General features: G+C 41.7%; 1 protein-coding gene across 4 annotated transcripts in view; it reads left to right on the forward strand.

Moving 5' to 3' along the window:
* Nucleotides 1-21,004, forward strand: part of LOC123760615 (tuberin) — a 65,171-nt gene that overhangs the window by 22,864 nt on the left and 21,303 nt on the right. For all 4 annotated transcript variants that reach the window (XM_045746341.2, XM_045746340.2, XM_045746339.2 and 1 more), the window contains exons 10-16: nucleotides 472-640; nucleotides 5,464-5,679; nucleotides 5,971-6,109; nucleotides 7,841-7,966; nucleotides 10,447-10,565; nucleotides 13,626-13,772; nucleotides 14,199-14,385. In XM_045746341.2, the coding sequence (XP_045602297.2) occupies nucleotides 472-640; nucleotides 5,464-5,679; nucleotides 5,971-6,109; nucleotides 7,841-7,966; nucleotides 10,447-10,565; nucleotides 13,626-13,772; nucleotides 14,199-14,385 (1,103 nt within the window). The remainder of the gene's footprint in view (nucleotides 1-471; nucleotides 641-5,463; nucleotides 5,680-5,970; nucleotides 6,110-7,840; nucleotides 7,967-10,446; nucleotides 10,566-13,625; nucleotides 13,773-14,198; nucleotides 14,386-21,004) is intronic.

A 21,004-nucleotide genomic window follows, 5' to 3' on the forward strand; every position in this document is an offset into this window, starting at 1 on the left:
ATTAATGGGACGAACAGTGAAATGGGTGGATTGCTGGCCCAAGAACTGAAGAGTAGGATTGCTGGCCCAAGGGTCTGGGGCTTCCCCCTTCCCCCTCTCAGGAAAGGGTGGAGGGTTGTGCAGATAGCGGCGTGGCAATGTGATGACGACATGCTAATTTGCTAATTTTCATTCGGGGAGTTCTGTCCACTTGGTCGTATTTTGGTACAGTAACAATATTTTCCCTAGAATAGGGGGTTTGTTTTGAGGCGCCTACCTATCTGGGTGCCAGACCCAGTTGATGGCAGACATGGAATGCTCCCTACCACACGGGGGTTTCTATAAGCCATTTCTCCTTGGGCCTCTGAGGGAACCCAGGTTCTGACTCGTGGTCCCCAGTAGGCAAGAACTCTATGCACATTGACTGATAAATGTAAATATGCATGTACGAAAATATGTAGCTGTAAGTAACTGATTCAAACCTTTCCCCAGGGATCAGCATGGCATAGAGCTGGTGAGAGATGTTGTTCTGGTTCATTTAGATGGAGTTGAAAGAGAGGCACAGGTGAAAATAAGAAAAGCTGCTGTCAAACTGCTTTGCAAGATTGTTATGAAGCTTCATTCAGATATTACCTTGAGTGTACTTTACATGTTGGAAAAAGTAAGTATATATATTTTTATTGCTCTTAAATGTGTATTCTTTAACTAAAGTTGTGTGCACAGAATTCATACTGTTAGTGGGCACTTTCCATATGTGTAACCCTTAAACCCACTCAATACATCTATAGCTGGGGTGAGTAACTATTGCAAGATGGGACCACAGCTATGCATGGTTGGGAGTACCACGTAAGATTTGTTCTGTGGCTACACGGGATTTCACATCAGCTTCCTCGGGGCTCTTGTAAACAGACGCCATTTTAAAAATCATTGGCAACATTCCCGAGTGTGAGCGCCTCAGTACTGAGTTAGCAATCAAGGCTGGTGCACGCAGCATAAGCTAACAGCACTACAGTTCAGCTTGTGACCACATCATTGCCTGAAAATGTAAAAAAAAAATATATATATATATATAACTGATATTTAGCCATAGTATTACAGAAGAGCCTGATTGTGATAGACTGTACAATGTTCAGATATCAGTGAACACAATGCTGTTAACCCTTGTTGCTCTGGGCTAATTAGCATTTGTCACCCAGACACATACCCAAAAAAAAAAAAAAAAAAAAATCTAAACCTGTTAATTTGTTCTGATCATGGGAAAAATAATAAAAATAAATCGTAAGTAGCATATATTGCCTGCTATAGGGCGGGGAAGTCTGGCAAAAAACAGGCGCCGACTCAGCATGCGTCCCAGATGGTCTGTTGCTCCTAGCTGTCAGGCAGGTGTGCCCACAAAGATAATTAATTATCTAATTATTTCAATGTGTGTGATTTTTCATAGTGTTTTTGCTGTAATATTATTCAATAGTGTAGTGATATATTTATATAACGAGTGAATCATCGCTGTATTAAAAAATATGGTGTGCATATTGTTGATTCAATTATGTTCATCAAATAGTGAACAGATACTTTGTCGGTTATTACACTATATACACAGGTTATATATAAGTATCTGCATGTTTTGTTCACCATAACGAACCACTAAGTTAGTATTATGAGTCAAAAAGCAATGAGTGACCGCCACACACCAGCCAGCCACTTGCTGCCACTCACTCCCTCAACATCTCACTCGCCCACATTCTCCTCCCACCATACTGTTTTTGCTTTTATTCACTATATACAGACGTTATATATAAGTATCTACATTCGTGTTCACCATAGCAAACCACTAAGTTGGCATGCTGAATGGCAGTAGTAGCCAGTAGCGGCTGCTTTCCCTCACACATTCAAGGTCAGACGCACTAAAATTTCACCCCCAGCAATACTGTTTGTGGTGTTATTACCCTATATACAGACGTTATATATAAGTATCTACACGTTTTGTTCACCATAACTGTCCAACTAAGCCGGTATAATGCCCAAAGAGCATAGTGGCCACCCCTACCAACATGACAAATCATGCAGATGTTGCCAGACCCATCACCAAAATGACTTCTCCCCCACACTCCTTTTACTGTTATTACACTGTATATACACGTTATATATAAGTATCTACATTCGTGTTCACCATAACGAACCCCTAAGTATGCTGAGTGGCAGTGGCAGCCCGCCACTGGCTGCCACTCCCTCCCTCCCTCCCTCCCTCCCTCCCTCATCTCACCTCACTTCACTTGACTCTCTACCATTCTCCTCCCACCATACTGTTTTTCCTTTTATATACAGACATTATATATAAGTATCTGCATGTTTTGTTTACCATAGCGAACTACTAAGCTGGTATAGTGAGTTCAGACAGTAAAAGGTGGTCACACAGTCAGCAGACAATGCTACCTTCCTCCCCATCATGATTACTCCTCCCACTACAGTGCTAATTATCACAACAATTCTGCTATTATCAGAATCCTGGTCATTTTTATCAGTCAGGGCCCCCCTCCCTGTTCAGCTCGTTGTTGTCATGAGGGGGGGGCTTGGTGGGGGAGCTGCCGGAGTGTGATGCTCCTTGGGACAGTCCTCTGTCTTTCTGTAGCCTTGTGCTCCTGCTGCTGTCCTCTCTAATTGTGGTGAATGTCTTTTCCTTCTGTTTCGTTTTTCTCCTCCCCTCTTCTCCTATCTGCTTGTCGTTTCCTGCTGACCTTTTGCTTGTTTTGGTTATTCCTTTGGACTTCTTCTATTTTGATGCCCGGGTGCTTGAGGAGGCATACTCTTGCACCCATAGAACTGTAGTACCCAACGTCTCGAGCGAGGGGAAACTTTTATTGTCAATCCCCCTTTCATCACTGAACCCGATCTCAACGGGTTGTCTATGATGCCTATGACAGATGACTCGGAAATGGGAAGCTACCTCAGGGACAGCTTCAGGGAGCCACCAGGGCTCACCCAGGAAGGAAGAATTCAATTTCATTTTTTTTTCTCTTCTAAACCTTTACTTGCTCATAATTTATAATTCGTTGCTTCTAGGATTTGCTTTGCACATTTCCAAATCATTCCTGCCAAGGATCCTCCATTCTCTTCTGTTGTCTGTTCTTGGGCAGGTTATCTTTGTGTCATTGCTACTGGAGGATGTGAATCATTAATGCCAAGGATGTTCCTCTTTATCTGCCTCCTACGCAGCAGCTAGGTGGGCATTACCCATTTTCTTTTATTAATGTGTGCACAATCCTCTTGACTTGTTTTAGGGAGCATCTTGGTGGTAGCTTAAAAAAATCCTTGTTTGTATTTCTCCCACAAGGTAGGCCAATTGGCAATTAGGTAGTGGCTGGCAGTCACAATGGTAAACAATGCTTGGAAAGGCTTCGTTTGAATGATCCTTAGGGAAGTCTCTTTTGGGCTAAACAGATTCGGTGTATTTCTAGCACTTAGTATGACCTGGCAAAGACATTTAAAATGATACCTGCTGTGTCATTACAGTGTCATTCTTGGTTATCTATAATCCTGTTTAATACAGGTAACTATCCAGTCTCTGTACCTAATGCCTACTAATTCAACTGATGTTACCTGACATAATCCTTTCCCTTAAAACAGTCTAGTGCCCTTGAGGAGATACCAACTCTAATTTACAAAAAAGCCTCCAGATCTTTAGCTCCTGCCATTGCATTGCTCTTCAACAATTCCCTTGAACTCCAAACCTTTCCAGATATACTAAAAAAAGTGAGAGTAACCCCTGTCCACAAATGTGATTCCACTGTTGTCAACTTCAGACCTATATCAATTCTGCCAAACTTGTCAAAAATATTTGAAAAACTAATCTACAAGCAGCTTTACTCTTATCTAGCCAAACTCAATCTACTTGACTCTTGTCAATATGGCTTCAGACCCAAAAAAAGTACTAATGATGCACTTATTAGTATGATTAACTTGATACATGCAGCTCTTGATAAAAATGAGTTCCCTGTTGGGTTATTTGAGGACCTGCGTAAGGCTTTTGACACTGTTAACCACCAAAACCTTCTTCTTAAATTACAACATTATGGAGTCAGAAGTCACTCCCTGCAATACCTCAAGTCTTACCTTACTGACAGGCTCCAGTATGTTTCTGTGAATAATTAAATTTCTCCCACTCTACCCATCAACAATGGTGTTCCTCAGGGAAGCATACTTGGCCCTCTCCTCTTTCTCAGCTACATTAATGACCTTCCAAATGTCTCCCAACATCTCAAACCAATTCTATTTGCTGACAACACGATCTTCATTTACTGCAGTCCTGACCCCCTTGCTCTAAGTGTCGGTAAATACTGAGCTAAATAAAGTCCACCACTGGCTAACTGCCAACAAACTCACCCTCAATATTGACAAAACCTTCTATATTTTGTTTGGCAATAAATCCTCAAATCAAATAAATCTCAGGATAAACAATACCCAAATTTGTAACATTAGGTAGAAGGCAAATTCTGTGGCGTTCTCATTGACCGCAAGCTAAATTTCCAGGGACGCATTCTAAATATATAAAAAAAAGTTTAAAAACTGTTGGCATTCTTCTAAGATCAGATATTATATACCTCGCCCTGCCCTGGTGACTCAATTAGTCTCATCTCTCCTTATTTCAACTAAGGTATTTCAACTATTTGTGCTTGGGGTTCAACTACCCAAAATCATTTACATCCTCTAATTACTAAATACAAAGCTGCTATTAGGACAATATCTAACTCTGGCCCCAGACATCACCCAGTACCCTTACTCAAATCTCTGAATGTTAGATATTAAGTCATTGCATATCCTCCTGTGTATTTTATATATATATATAATGCTGAACTGTAATGTCAATCCTGACCTTAGAAGCTTCCTAGAAGGTTGTAACAGATCCCATGAGCACCACACCAGAAACAAATACCTATTTGATATTCCAAGAATACGACTTAAACTAGAAATGCTTTGCAAATCAAGGGACCCAGAACGTGGAATGACCTTCCCAATTATGTTAGACTGTACCTCTCCCAACCAGTTTAAGATAAAACCTAAGTACTACCTAATTAACTCCATGCCACCTACCTCGCCCCCAAATGTCAACCCATGTCTTCTATTTTAAACAATGCCGTTTGTTGACCAAATTGTTTCTTTGCTTTTTTTTTTCTGCCATGTTTCCCCCCCCCCCCCTTTTTTTTTTCTCTCAAACACAATTTATACTTTTATCTCAATTAGTATTAAGTTTGTCTTAGTGTTTTTCCTGCCCGAAATGCTTTGCGTAATAGTGGCTTTAGGCATTGTATATACTAGCTCTTATCTAATAAATCCAACTTTTGTATCTCACCTTGTATGTATGTACTTTACCTGAATAAATATTTGATTTTTTATTTGATTTGAATAGGACTAGAAAGGATGTTTATCTTGACTAGCAACTTGTACATTGTGACACATGCATTAAAAGTAAAAGCCTCGTTTTATTTTTAGGTTATGATGGCACCATATAAAAGAGGGAACTCGGTAGTGCTGGAGAGCGAAGCTGCTGACATTGTCGAAGCCGTTGATAATTTGGTATTGGCATTAAAAATAAAGATGTGGGAATTGCCATCATCTCATGCTATTTATATTTTTAAGATATTGCTTTCATGTTTGGAGCACCACTACCAGAACAAAATTCTTCAAAACACCACGATAAGGTTCACAGTAAGTGTTTTCAGTTGATAAAAAAAAAACCTGTATGTATATATATAGTATATCCTTCCAAATGGCATCCATCATTCTAGGACCTCTCATTTTTATTTATCAGTGGATTACTTAACCACCACTCTTAACTAATGAAATCTTCATTTTTCTGATACTACCCAGCCAGCACCCTTTGATAGTCAATTTAATATAAAACTGTACTAATCTGTTTTTGTGCCATTGCTCAACTCATTACTCGGCATTTCCTGTAGATGTACAACTTGATATAATTTTTTTTTTTTTTTTATAAAGATCCTTGAAATGATACTGGAGATGAGAATAAATGAAAATTATCAGATTGGCTTTATAAAAAATGAACTACGTGATGTTGGTAGGAGCCCCTCATCAATTTCAAAATATTCTCCATTCATTATTTTGGATCACATACACAGTAAGTATTTTCAGAGATTCGGAATTTGCAAAAAAAAAAAAAAAGGTATGTGGAACATTCGCCTTAATAAAGTAAAAACTATACACACTTTTCTCTAATAATGGGAAGGCACTATTCTGGTACTGCTGTAATCAGTAAGGCAGCTGGATTTGAATGTATGTGTATGTAATTAACTGTGTAGTTACAGGATGAGAGCTATGCTCATGGTCACATTTTCCCAGTACTGTATTGTCATTCAACACTTTGAAATGGTTTTTGGGCCTTCTACATTCTTAACTTGTTCCAACCATCTACCACTGTTTGCAAAAGATAACCTTATATTTTTTGGCACCTTTATTCTGGAGGTGGCTCCCTGAAGCTATCTCACTGAGATAGCCCTTTTCTCCTGTCTACTTGTTCACATTATTGGTAGTATTTCTATTTTGCCTACTAGAACCTGGGCCCCGTCAGAGGCAGAGCAAGCAACATTCCACCATCCCACCAGAAAAGTATCCAGAATGTCAGCGAAGCATTATGGACAACTGCAAAGTTGATCCAATTTCTTTGGTTCCCTATTGCAAAGCTCTCATTTCTTAGGTCATTTGCAGTATTAGAACTAGTTATCCTGTGGTTTACCTACATGCCTAAGATTACAAATAAACTGTTCTGGTAGCAGTTTTAAAAAATGTCCTGGCCTGAAGTTTAGATGCTGAGTTTTGGGAGTCTAAAAGAGTCGTCATGGCTAGTATATAGTCAATGTCTCTGGGTCCAGTCATTCCTGTTTTCCTGGCCTTTTGTCTATTTGCCTTGGTACCTTTTGTCTTTGACTTCCTGGTAAGTCACTTGCTTATACTATTTGCGGCTAGGTAGCTTCATGGAGCCACCAATGGGCTCCAGAAGATTGCATTGAATGTAATGAAACTCCTTTTTTGGATTGAGCCCTGGGGGCTATTGAACATCCATCCATCTATCCATCCTTCCTTCCTAAGTTTGCCAGTTGGTGGATGTAGATTTCCTCCAGAACCGAATTGGAGGGCTGTAACCCTGGACCACCTGGTGGCTGTTTGCTACCAACAGGTTTAAGATAGTTTAAGAAGATTAGATAAGTTTCATTTGAATTATTTGGAGAGTTGTTTTGAGGTTTTCGAGGCTTCAGTGCCTGTGAACCTTGCAGTGGTTCGTAACGTTTTGCTGACTCTTGGAACCTTTTCCAGTAGGGTGGCAGACGAAGCACAAAGCAATGTTTGATTATTTTGTGCTTCTGTGAGGGAGGGCCAGGTTCTGGCTTTGGTTCATGGTAAGCCAAACAGGCTGTTGTGGCTTGGTACACAGGAGCAATCTCAGAAAGAGCTTCAGGGAACTAGTGGGGCTCAATCCAGAGACAGGTCACTACATTTAACACTGTATTTTTTCTAAAAGATACATTAATTTGGCAAGTATATACAGTATAGTCATAATTTAGTAAACCTTCAATTTATATTTGGTTTTTGTCTAGCAACATACTATTAATAAGCATTTTTTTTTTTTTTTTTTTTTTTTTTTTGTGTGTACTACAGTGCTTGACTTCATTAAACATTTCAGTATTCAGTTTTCTACATGCTTTCACAATAACTATAGTCCTACATGCACATTTTATTATGCTCCCTATATCTAAGAATTTTTAATATATATTAATACTATAAATAGAATTTGTTTGTACTGCCAAATTTATATATAGTGCTGATCTGCTTGCTTATAACAATCACATAACAGGTACAGATTTGGAAGAGGAAACCCTGCAGGCAGCGGCAGCTATGTCCCTTGAAGAGAATGAGACAACCCCTTTGTCACTCGCCCAGGCAACATCACTTCTTGTTACTGCTCTCAAGAAAGAAAAGGGTAATTTTTTATCCAAATTTATCTTTACCCAAGTACATTGGAGCCGCGATATTCGAACAGCTCCCAAATCGACCTTTTTGACATTTGGACGCTGTTTGTGTTTGGTATTTAAGTTTACTCGGCATTCGCAAATGTGTATTTGCAAATGCTGAGCTTTCAAATAGTGTAGAGGGTTCAGTGCACAACCCTCTACACTTTTTGGATACTTTTATATTTTTAATATTCTTAGGCAACATGGCGATTTACACTTAAGTTAATGATAGCCAAGCAAAAATTAAAAAGGGTTAAAACCATAATAGAGATGAAGACCTCATAGCTAAAAATGAATGGGGTGCTTGTTTAGTCTGCTCTTGTTACCGAGTTTGGTATGCCTTAAATAAAGTTCTCCAATAAATGAAATGTGTGCAAAATGTGGGGGAGGGTGGAGTGGAGTGGAAAGTTTTTTTTGACAAAAGTATCATCCTGACAAAGCTGTAAAGCTGTTAGCATTGTCATTCAACAGGTTTGTCTTGCTTTAGAAACACTTTAAAGCACAGGTAAAATCAATCAATCCTTGGACAAGTTACTTGCAAGAAAAGCATCCAGTGAGTCTAAGAGAAACACAGAAAAGAAAGAGAACCCCAGAAGCACAACTACCAGAAGTTATAATGGTAGGGAACTTCCCCACCAAATAACATCTCTTCCTCTGCCTTCCACAATACCATCAACTCTTCTAAGTGCAGATAAAGTGCAAACCATTAGTGTTTATTTTATTTAGTTGTTGCATAAATATATAAAATTTTGTGGTCCGGAACGGTTTAATCCAACTTACATTATTCCTCGTGGGAAAAAATTGTTCAGTATTCAAACATTTTGGCATTCATCCCACCTTCAGGAACCAATTAAGTTCGAATACCAAGGTTCCACTGTACATGGATGCAAATGAATTTGGCTGCAAGTTTCCATTTGGTATATTTAACCCTTAGTGGAGCAATCATAAAAATTGTCACCTTTGCCTGTGAAAATAATTATTTTACTTACAAAATAAGTTTATAAATAAAAAAATTTGTAAGTAGGGTGGAGTTTGTATTAAAAAGTATGAAAAACTGTATCATTATTTGTAGCTGGAAAGTAATACATTCATCAGCATTGTTGTGGAGGTAGCAAAGGCCAAACAAAAATATCCTTACTTAACTGCTGTCCTCTCAGGACTGAGTCCACGACAGTTGCCCAACTCCTGAGTACCTATTTGCTACTAGGTGAACAGAAGCATTTGGTGAAAGGAAACTTGCCCAAACACCTGCCCTCCTGAGTAATTATATCTAGGACATTTTTGTTGTGATCAAACTACTTTTAGCACTGTTACCTTGGTTAAATACATTAGAAAATGTTGAATTTAGTTATTAAAAACATTTTCTGTGGAGAGCCCCTTCAGCTCCCCAGAACTATACTGTGTATATATTAGACCTGTGGCAACAGTCAGTCAATTGAGTTCTAGGCTTATCTGGGACCAGATCCAGAACCTGGCCCCCTCAAGAGAAGCATGAGGAACAATGACTTATAGACACCCCCGTGTAATTGGAAGCAGTCTTTGTCTGCCATCTACCAGGTCAGGCACCCAGAAAGGTTGGAATTCCAAAACAAACTACAGCTGATAAATTGCAAACCGAAAGCTGAACTAGCAAACAGAACAAACAGAACTAGGATGAGAGCTATGCTTGTTGGTCCTGTCTTTCCAGTATTATGATGCTTTAAATCTATTGAAGGTTTTGTTATCCACCACCACTTCACTATATTCAACAGACTACCACAGTTTGAAAGAGAACTTCAGTTTAATTTTATGGTATTTTTGTTTCCTTTGCTTGAATCTATGACCTCTTGCTCTTGTAGTTGCAGGTTTCAGGAATTCTTTTGTATTACTTTCATTATTAAGTATTGGTCATATTGCCTCTTCTAGTTTGGTATATTGAGCACCTCTAGTCTTTCCTCATGAGCTTTTTCAGTTCTGGAAGCCATTTAATAGGATGTCTTTTGCACCTGTTCCAGTTTGTTGATGTGCTTCTTGATATTTGGGCACCAAACAGCTGCTCCATAATTTCTTAAATATTTCACTATCAGTGTATTAAAAAGTGATTTTGAAGTTGGAAAGCACAGCATTGGTTCCTTACACAATGTTCTTAGTGTATTACTGGATATTAACATTATTTGCTGAGAATGGTTCCCATCTTTATAAAAGAGACTGCCTTCAAAATGCTTTTTCTTTCTTCAGCATTTTTTTTTTTTTTGGGCGATTTTTTTTTTTTTCTAACAATGTTCCTTTTGCCTTTGAGCACGAGCACAGAGGCCTGGTAGTTTTGTGGAGATCTGTGGAACTTGGAGCACAATAAAAAGCTAATGAAGGGGCCTAAAAGGGTTTCATTATACAGTATTTAAAATTGCAAGGGTATGCAATCATACTTTCTGTTAATGGATTTTATTATACACCAATATTTATTTTCCAGATTGGGCGATACTCTCTCTAATACTTAAGAAATTGAGTAAAGCTTTGCAGAACAAAGTTCTCGTGATTGGTCGAGACAGAAATGAAATAGTGCGTCTTATATCTGCACTCATTTCCATGGTTAGTAATCCTGTTCTGGTTTCTTAATATTGTACTATTATAAATGTGACATTGTACATAATCACTGTTAAATGTTAAAAATAATCAGAATGATGATTTACTCCTTTGAACTGAATGTGTAGAGCACGAGGTTGTGGTGGTAAATCGGCAGATTTACTGAGGATTTGGTTGATGATCCAAGTTGACTGCATGGGCTTCAATTAGCTCCTGGGGTGTTGTGCTTCATTTTTCATCAGCTGTGTTGCTCTTCACAACAACCTTTTCTGCTCATACCATAGCTGTTTTTGTTGTAACAAATCCTACTCATTACAGTCTACAAAAGTGGCAGCAGGGAAGACCCCCTCAATTATAGACCTGTATCATTGACAAGTGTAATAGTGAAAGTATTGGAAAAACTAATCAAAACTAAATGGGTAGAACACCTAGAGAGAAATGATATAATATCAGACACAGTATGGTTTTCGATCTGGAAGATCCTGTGTATCGAATTTACTCAGTTTCTATGATCGAGCCACAGAGATATTACAGGAAAGAGATGGTTGGGTTGACTGCATCTATCTGGACCTAAAAAAGGCTTTCGACAGAGTTCCACATAAGAGGTTGTTCTGGAAACTGGAAAATATTGGAGGGGTGACAGGTAAGCTTCTATCATGGATGAAAAATTTTCTGACTGATAGAAAAATGAGGGCAGTAATCAGAGGCAATGTATCAGAATGGAGAAATGTCACAAGTGGAGTACCACAGGGTTCAGTTCTTGCACCAGTGATGTTTATTGTGTACATAAATGATCTACCAGTTGGTATACAGAATTATATGAACATGTTTGCTGATGATGCTAAGATAATAGGAAGGATAAGAAATTTAGATGACTGTCATGCCCTTCAAAAAGACCTGGACAAAATAAGTATATGGAGCACCACTTGGCAAATGGAATTTAATGTTAATAAATGTCATGTTATGGAATGTGGAATAGGAGAACATAGACCCCACACAACCTATATATTATGTGAGAAATCTTTAAAGAATTCTGATAAAGAAAGAGATCTAGGAGTGGTTCTAGATAGAAAACTATCACCTGAGGACCACATAAAGAATATTGTGCAAGGAGCCTATGCTATGCTTTCTAACTTCAGAATTGCATTTAAATACATGGATGGCGATATACTAAAGAAATTGTTCATGACTTTTGTTAGGCCAAAGCTAGAATATGCAGCTGTTGTGTGGTGCCCATATCTTAAGAAGCACATCAACAAACTGGAAAAGGTGCAAAGACATGCTACTAAGTGGCTCCCAGAACTGAAGGGCAAGAGCTACGAGGAGAGGTTAGAAGCATTAAATATGCCAAAACTAGAAGACAGAAGAAAAAGAGGTGATATGATCACTACATACAAAATAGTAACAGGAATTGACAAAATCGACAGGGAAGACTTCCTGAGACCTGGAACTTCAAGAACAAGAGGTCATAGATTTAAACTAGCTAAACACAGATGCCGAAGAAATATAAGAAAATTCACCTTCGCAAATAAAGTGGTAGACGGTTGGAACAAGTTAAGTGAGAAGGTGGTGGAGGCCAAGACCGTCAGTAGTTTCAAAGCGTTATATGACAAAGAGTGCTGGGAAGACGGGACACCACGAGCGTAGCTCTCATCCTGTAACTACACTTAGGTAATTACACTTAGGTAATTACAGTGGTACCTCGGAATGCGAGTGTCCCTGTATGCGAGTTTTTCGGAAGACGAGCAGGATTTACTCCAAAAATATGTCTCGGAAGGCGAGGGTTACCTCGGGACGCGAGTTTGTTGATACGTGTACAGGCCGACTGGCGCGTGGTGGCATGGCGATCGCGCCTCAGTTTACCAGTGTCTCGTGTCCAGTGACTATCCCACCTGAATTCTTCACAAGGATTTAGTTTTTTATCGGTTTTTTGGCCATTTGAGCATAAAAGTTGTCATTATATATCTTGCCATGGGTCTCAAGAAAGCCATTGGTAAGGTTCAACCTAAGAAAATAGCTGTGAGTAGAGGCAGTAGAGGATGTCCCTTCTTGATTAAGAAAATGTGTGAAGTATGGGAAGAACTGCAAAGTTTTGTTGAAAAAACTCACCCAGATAAAGCTGTAGCAGGCCGTTGCATTGACCTTTTAAATGATAATGTAATGTCTTATTACAGACAAGTGTTAAAATGTAGGGAAAAACAAGTGTCATTAGACAAATTCTTAGTAAAACAAGCAAGTCCTAGTGGTATGCAGGCAAAATGTGCCAGTGTGCATACCAGTGAAGTCCTCGCTGCCTGATGTGATAATGGAAGGGGACTCCCCTTCCAAACAGTAACTCCTCTCTTCCTCCCACCTCCTCACCATCTTCCATACGCCTACAGCATTCAACAGCAAGGTAAGTAATAACTTGAACATAGTTTTGTAGGTTTATTTAGATGAATTAGGTATAAAAATTTAGTTTGATGTGGGGTTTTTGGGGTAGTCAGGAACGGATTAATTCATTTCCCTTTATTTCTTATGGGGAAATTAGCTTCGGAATGCGAGTTTTCGGAATACGAGGCGTCTCCAGGAACCAATTAAACTCTTAAACTGAGGTAGGCCTGTAGTTATGAAAAAGCACCTTCGTTTTATAATTGAAATAATTGAATCGAAAACTTTAGTTATGGCTATTAATGTCATTAGTTATTCAGATACTTTACCTGCTTTATAATTTGGTATACTGTACAAATATTTGATGATTACATGTCACATTATTTGCAAAAGTCATGTTTTGTTCAATTGTTTCTGGGAGGATTTCTGAATTTAACCAGTATCTAAACATATTCAATGAAAATCTGCATTACTGCCTATATATGGTGAGGCTTCATGGATTTTTTTAACTGTTGTGTGCTGATGTTTTGACATTTTCTAATTCATTATGTTCATATGTAAAAGGTCTTCAGTTAAAATCTGATTTGTTAATTTATTAAGATTCTTTACAATTGTGTGAACAACTATTGTTTTGATCATAACTGAAGCCTAATTTTATCAGCACAAAATTGTAACATTATTGATAATTTTTTCCAGATTGATGATAGGTGCCTTGATCTTCCAGCTTCCTTGTACAACACACCAGCCAAATTTAATCAATCACTTTTCCAGAGAAATATTTTTCAAGTGTTGGCAAAGCTAGTACCACATCACATGCATTTTGATTACAGTATCCAACGAAAGGTATTTTAATTTAATTGTTTAATAATAAATTTGTTAGAAATTTGACTAGAAACAATGATGTACTTGTCACTATTGTTAATATTTGAACAATTTATCACGTATGCTGTCAAATATAATATCCACTTCAGTTCCAAAAACATTAAGATTCAAGGTATGCAAATTAATGTTTACAACCTGTTTTAATAAGTAGTGAAATAATACAAATAGTGTAGGCTTGTTTAGTTTAGTAAATTATAGTAATAGATGTTTTTCTAATAGTAAGTTGTTCATGTGATGCCAAAATGGATTGCTTAAGATTGGTTGACATATTGATGATCTTGTATTTGAAAAATATTACAGCAAATCCTTAAAATTTTTATTAAAGAAAGGAATGGAAATGTTTGAAATAATGAATAACTTTGAATTTAATAGAATTTTTTTTTTCAGGTAATCAGATGCTTATCAGTGGGAGTAATAAATCAATATTCAGGACCATTATGCATTAGTACTATAACTATGTGTGTATTGGAAATGCAGGATTCTATGCTCAAAGTCGTGGCTAGTGTCATAAATAGCTTTTCAAGAATGTCTGCTACTGTCCCAAGGGCTAGGGCAATGATGGAATTTCTTTCAAGTAAGTAGCTAGTCATTTTGTTGATGTATTATGACCTTGCTCGAACGGATTTACGTGCACTGGAATCCTTGGTTACATGAAAAGAACCGGCTAACGTATTAACTTGTAATTATATGGAATATGGTGTCTGCTCCACCAAGCTATCTTGGTGTAGGGTAAACAGACCCAACTCAAAACATTCTCTGGAAATTTTTTTTTTTTTTTTTTTTAAGTGTCAAAAACCCTTCCCTCAGTATGGGTATGTCAAAAAAAAATTTGAAACTGTGCTTACTTTGACTGTTATGGGGTCTGTAAGTTGGCGCGTGACGTCATCATTACCCGTTCGCCCATGACGTATGCTCCTGGGGCCAGTAGAGCGCCTGGGGCAGGGCACGCGAGTTGCCGCGAATATATTTGTTCATTTTTTGCACACGGTTCCAAATACATTTAATTTGTTTTTACGTGCTAATCCTTGTATAATGAACATGTGCACTATATTATGGCAGTAAAACATCTGTACTGTCCGAAGACACTGTTACATGCATGACATTTGTGTACACATATGTTGCACATATTTACCATGTATCATGCTAATTTATGTATATATACAATCTATTTACACACTATACATTGTCACACACTATATACATTCACCATGAACACATTCAGAACACCGCGAGTGTGAGTTGTCACACCCAGCCAGCCCTCCCTCACTCCTCCAACATCTTACTTGCAAACATTGCTCCTCCCACCATACTGTTAGTGTTTTTATTACACTATTTACACGTTATATATACCTATCTACACGTTTTATTTACCAGAACTATGCAAGTAAGCCGGTATTGTCCAAACAGTACAGTGGCCACCATACACTGCATGAGAAATCACACAGCAGACGACGCTACGATTACGTCACCTCCCTCACCAAAATAGCTCCTCTCAACATACTCCTGTTGCTGTTATTACACTATATACACACACACTGTATATACCCATGTACATGTGTGTGTTCCCCATAGCAAACCACAAAGCTAGTATGGTGAGCAAAACAGAGTGGCTGCCCCAAACACTGAGGCTACTTCAATTCTCTCCCTTCCTCACCAAAATTCCTCCTTCCACAATACTACGCACAATGCTAATTATAACCACAATCCTGGTCACTAATTCCTATAAATGAATAATTGACCAAAAGTTTATTTTGAAAAGGAACTTTAGAAGTCGTTTGAAGATTCCTAGATGGACGAAATAATACTGTGGTGCTGTGGCTAGCGCTGTGAACATCGTGAACAGCATTGAATTACTGATATTTGAACATTGTACCCAATCATTATCACTCAGGCTCTTCTATAATACTATCATGGGTAAATAATACAGGTTATATATATAATTTGACATTATTAGGCGATGCTGTGGTCACACGCTGAACAGCAGTGCTGTGCGCTCATGCTGTGAGCACCAGCCTTGGTTGCTCACTCACTACTGAGGCTCTCACCCGGGAATGTAGACCACGATTTTTTTTAAAGATGGCATCTGTTTACATGAGCCCTGAGGAAGCCGATGTGAACCCCCATGTAGCCACAGGAGTTTTGAATGGAACATGAAAAATACAAATACCCGGAGGTGCATAGCGCACCCCAGACATGGACCTGCAGGCGCATTGTGCAGTTAAAGGGTTAAAAAAAAAAAAAAAACATTTTCTGGGTGAGACCCGCAGGCTCCCTAGAGCCATTCTGAGCTGATGTTGATAAATTAGTGGCAACAGTCAATTGGAGCTCTAGGCCTACCGGGGGACCAATGCCAGAACTTTTCCCTCAGACGAGGCACAATAGCCTATAGACCCCCCCCCTCCTGTAATTGAAAGCAGTCTGTCTGCCATCTACCAGGTCAGGCACCCAGAAAGGTAGGAATTTAAAAACAAACTACCGCTGGTTAAAAAATTGCAAACCGAAAGCTGAACTAGCAAATAGAACTCCGTAATCGAAAACAAACGAGCATGACATCGCCACAGCTGCCCCGCTGCTATCTGTACAACTACCCCTTTTCTGGGAGGGGGAAGTCCCAGACCTTCGGCGCTCGCTAGCCAACCTCAGTTCAGAGGCTGAATATCAAAAACGTGAAAAAAATGCCAACCAACCGGGAGGGAGATAGGGAGGGAGGGATGTTGGGGGAGCCTTTTGGGTCTCGCCCAGAAAATAGCGTTTCGTTACATTCAACTCTCGTTTTGTGGAGAGCCCCTCTGGCTTTCCGGAGCTACCTAACCAAAGATAAAGGGTAAAAGGGATTTACCTAGGAGGCAGCTGCCACTTGCTTCTCAACTCGAAGTAGAGACAGCTGGCTGTAATCTGCGACCCCAGACTACACACACCCGAGAAGGGCCAGTAACATCGAGGTACCATGCAGCCAGGACCCTGTTTGACCTCCAAATGCCCCGTGCCTGAATGTCAGCCCAGGATATATTATCAAAAAAGTAGCCAAAGCCGTGAACTTGCACACGTCATGGGCACGGGAATAGACTGCAGGCTGGCTGGACCAAATAACCCTGCGAACGACCTGGAAGACCTGCACCCTGGAACAGGGAAGAAGGAAAATCGGGTTAACCCTAAAGTGCATCCCCAGCCATGAGGGCTGTGGTGTGCAAGTTAACTGCGAAGAGCTGCAACCAGACACAAATGATGCATCCCTGGCCAAACCAACCAAGCATCAACAACCCAAGGACCCTATCGGAAAGCAGAAGTCTCATTCTTCGCCAGGAAAGGAGGAGACAGCTGCAAATGAACCGACTACCAGGACCAAAAGAGCAGAAACCCTGCGCCGAAGAGGAAGCATGAAGCTCCCTGACCCGACCCGACCCCCAGAGGCCAATGCCAACAAGAGCTTTAGACAAACAGTTCTGAACCAAAGGGGCCCACTACAAACCGAAAGGGGGGAGAGAGCACCCGATCTAAAGACCAGGACAGCTCAGACAGGGCATGAGCAGGCCGTAGGTGAAAAAACGCTCAAGAGAATTTGTGGAACGGAGCAGAAGTGACATCCACCCTGAATGCAAGCAGAAGCGACTCTGCCAGCACCGCACGATATATAGCGACAGTATTCAGCATAAGAATGATTGCCCTGAAACTAAGAGAGGACAAAACAACCCGATTAGAAAATGAAGACAACCTATGAAAACAGTGCCGAAAGGACCCCCAGGAAACTTCATACTGCTGTCGAGACAAAATTCGCAGGTGGGACACCATCAGCGAAGCCACCTGATCACCATACAAGTGGTGATAAACCCGCATCAAAAAGACCAGACGCGAAGAAGATCGAACCAGCCATGTACTGGACTGGACAATCTGCTGAAAGAGACGGAGTCAGCGGGAAAACTCTCGGGCTCGGACACTGAGCAAGCAGTGCCTGAACCAGGGTTGTGCCGGCCACCAAGGTGCCAACAGGACTACTCTTCCCTGGTGAGCCTCCAAGCGAACCAGGACTTGGACCAACAACCGAACCAGTAGGAAGAGGTACAGGTAACCCCATCTTGACCAGTCCAGTCGAAAGGCATCGACCCTCATGATCTCAGTCTGGGAAGGGTGCCCACAGATACTGGAAGACGCCTCGACCAAGCAGACGCGAAGAGGCCCACGTCTGAATGTCTGGCAAAGCCAATGGAAAGTTTGCATCAACCATCAAGTCCGTGGGCAGCAGGACTGAAACAAAACAGGCTGTCCACCAGAACAGTGGACACTCCCTGGACATGAACCGGCAGGAGAGCCAAACCCTGAGAACTCGGCAGACAAGTCATTTGAAGCGACCAGCCATAAAGAGCCAAGGACCTGCATCGAACCCCCATGGTTCAGAATGAACCACGGGAGCAGTTCAACTGGATCCTGATCATTGATCCACGAACGACTCACTCTTTAAAGAGTGCCACACCGCCACGAACTTCCTCACCGTGCTGTGAGCTGGACGGAAGGATGGACCCCACCGACCCTGGCAGGACTAGAGCACTGGTCACAAAGCCCCAGCTAAGACGAGGCATCCGTGTACATGTTGAGCGAGGGCTCTGGTAGGCGCCACAGCACAGAACCCCGAAAAAACTGAGGAGGGAGCTGTCGACACAGTAGCCAATGCAAATCCCCCAGGGTCTGTACCCAGCGATCCCAACCGCGGCAGAAGGGATGTCCCCTAAGGAACTCCGAACAGCTGCCTAAGCCTGATCCGACCCTACCGGTAGACCAGTACAGTGAGGTTCAGATTACCACACAGCTGCTCGAACTACTGACGTGTGGACCCGGGTGCCCTCCAAAACCAGCCAAAGGCAGGACCACAGCCTCATCAACGCTGTGGGAGGGAGAGAAAAGGAAACAGTCTGAGTCTGACACAAGACCCTGCCAAGTCAGAACCTGAGAGGGACCTCCTACAGTTCACCAAGAACCCGAACCTGGCGAGCTTGGAAAGAACCAAATATCTAGCGAGTAGACACAAAGACTGGCTGGGGAGCCCAGACCAGCCAGTCGTCGAGGTAAGCCAGAACCCGAACTCTTAAGAGGCAAACAAGTCACCACAACCCGGGTAACGTATGTGAACATGCAAGGTGCCAGATTTAAGCCAAAAGGAAGGCAAATAAAACAGGTAAACCTGTTGCCCCACGACAAAAACCAAGCCAGTACCTGAACCCAGGATGAATTGGGATGTCAATGTGTATCCCAGAGGTCCAGGGACACAAAGTGCTGGACTCCAAAAGCAGCCGGACATGGAACAGAGCAGTCATCCAAATGGAGGGAGCAAAAGACCCAGGGGTTCAGATGAGAAGTTCAGAATGAACCACAGGTCTGCACAGTCCCATTTCAGAACTGGAAACAGGCAGGAAACCCACCTGAGAGGCTGTGGTTTCGACCTCGCCCGAGCAAACCAACTCCAGGATGACATGACAGTGTGCATGGGAAGAGGCCTGCTTCACTAGCCCCGAACCCCCCAGAGGACTAGGAGCCACCCTACGCCACCGCAGGCCAGAGGAAACAACCGAAAATGCCCACAAATCGTGGGACCTGGCGAGAGCTCCCCCCCCCCCCCTGGTGCCCCGTCAATGGGGCGAACTGTGAAAAGGCCAGCGAGCCTTAACCACTGCACTGCGCAAAGCGCCTTTAGGCGCTCAGAGAGTTGTGCTTTTTGCTTTTTAATTTGGCTATATTTTAATGTTTTTTAATGTTTTCATTACTATTTGTGTTTTGAAATGGAAATATTTGACTTTGGAATTAAGAGAGCCCAACTGACGCTTAGTGATCACTGCGCTGACCAGATGGCTCCTCAGGAGGGGCCAGCCCCAAAACTGGCACAATTGGCTTACGACGACCGAAGGAACCCCGAACCCTGACACGACCCTTCTGGGCATGACTACCATGGCCCCCTTCATATTCCCCTTCCCCCTGGAGAACCAACACGTTCGACATAGGCCGGCAACTAGGCAAAGCTGCCTGCAGAAAATGCATTACCGCAGACTTCAAACAGCAATGGACAAAAAGGGGACGAAAATATAAGAGCCAGGGCCCAAGCAGATTCTAGAGAGTGGATGAGCACCGCCTGCTGGCACTTAAGGCGGGAAGCAAAGAACACGTACCGTTTCCTTCATTATTGGCGCACACACCACCCCATTAAGGAAGCAGACGCCCGTGCTGCCAAGGCAAGCGCACCAGACACAGGCCCGGAACCTAGCTCCTCCACATCCACCTTGAGCCAGTCCGAAGATGGTTCCAAGACTGAAGCAAAGAAGAGCAAGACTGAAGCCTAATGCCCACGGGCAAGCAAATCTTTGGCCATCAGGGATGCCTGAAAGAGAACCTGCCCATGAAGTTGCACCTGACCTGATTATCATGAAGCACAGGGATGAACAAGCACGCATTGAGGTGCTCAAACTTGGCCGCCGCCCCCCCCCCCCCCAGGTATACTGTACTTCAATGACTAGTCAACTCTCGCCATTAAATTGTGCGGGTCCGACAAAACGCATGCCATGCCCTGAACGAAAAGAAAGCGCAATCTGCCAGCCAGGGAGACTCAGGTACCTTGTAACACACAAAGGAAAAGATGTCAAACTCGAAAGGATTCAGGACACGTAATCCGGGTCTTACGGGAGGTAAGCTGCAAGGGGCCTCCAACACCTTCCTCGGTGGGATGCGGGAAGCCAAAAACCTCCAAGAGGAGGAATCTGAGGAACCCAAGGGAACCTGGAACCGAACCCTGGGAGGAGTCGAACTCGTATCAAACTCGTACAGGGGGAGAGAGGGGGGGAGGGATAGGAAAACCCCTCCTGCCTGTAATAGCAAGCCCCACGTCGAGGAGGGTACCAACACGCAAGTGAGGTCAAATGGGACCCAAGCCCCCCCCCCCCCCCCCCTCCCCCAAGTCAACTCTTCCCCAGCCCCGGGATCCTCGACATCAGGACCTGGGTGCCGAGCCGTCCTCAAACCAATAAATCATGAGAAATGTCAAAACTTTTGAACTGTAGTCCTTGGTATAACTTTAAAAAAAATAAGTGTTCCCTATTAGTCCGTTCGAGTAAGGTGCCTCTGTATAAACATTGTGATTGATTCAAATGTTAGATTATAAATGGTAGTTTGTAAGTATTGCTAATTCATATAAAACACAACTGCTGAATATTGCA

This window comes from Procambarus clarkii, chromosome 21, assembly GCF_040958095.1.
Source record: "Procambarus clarkii isolate CNS0578487 chromosome 21, FALCON_Pclarkii_2.0, whole genome shotgun sequence".
Lineage (NCBI taxonomy): Eukaryota > Metazoa > Arthropoda > Malacostraca > Decapoda > Cambaridae > Procambarus > Procambarus clarkii.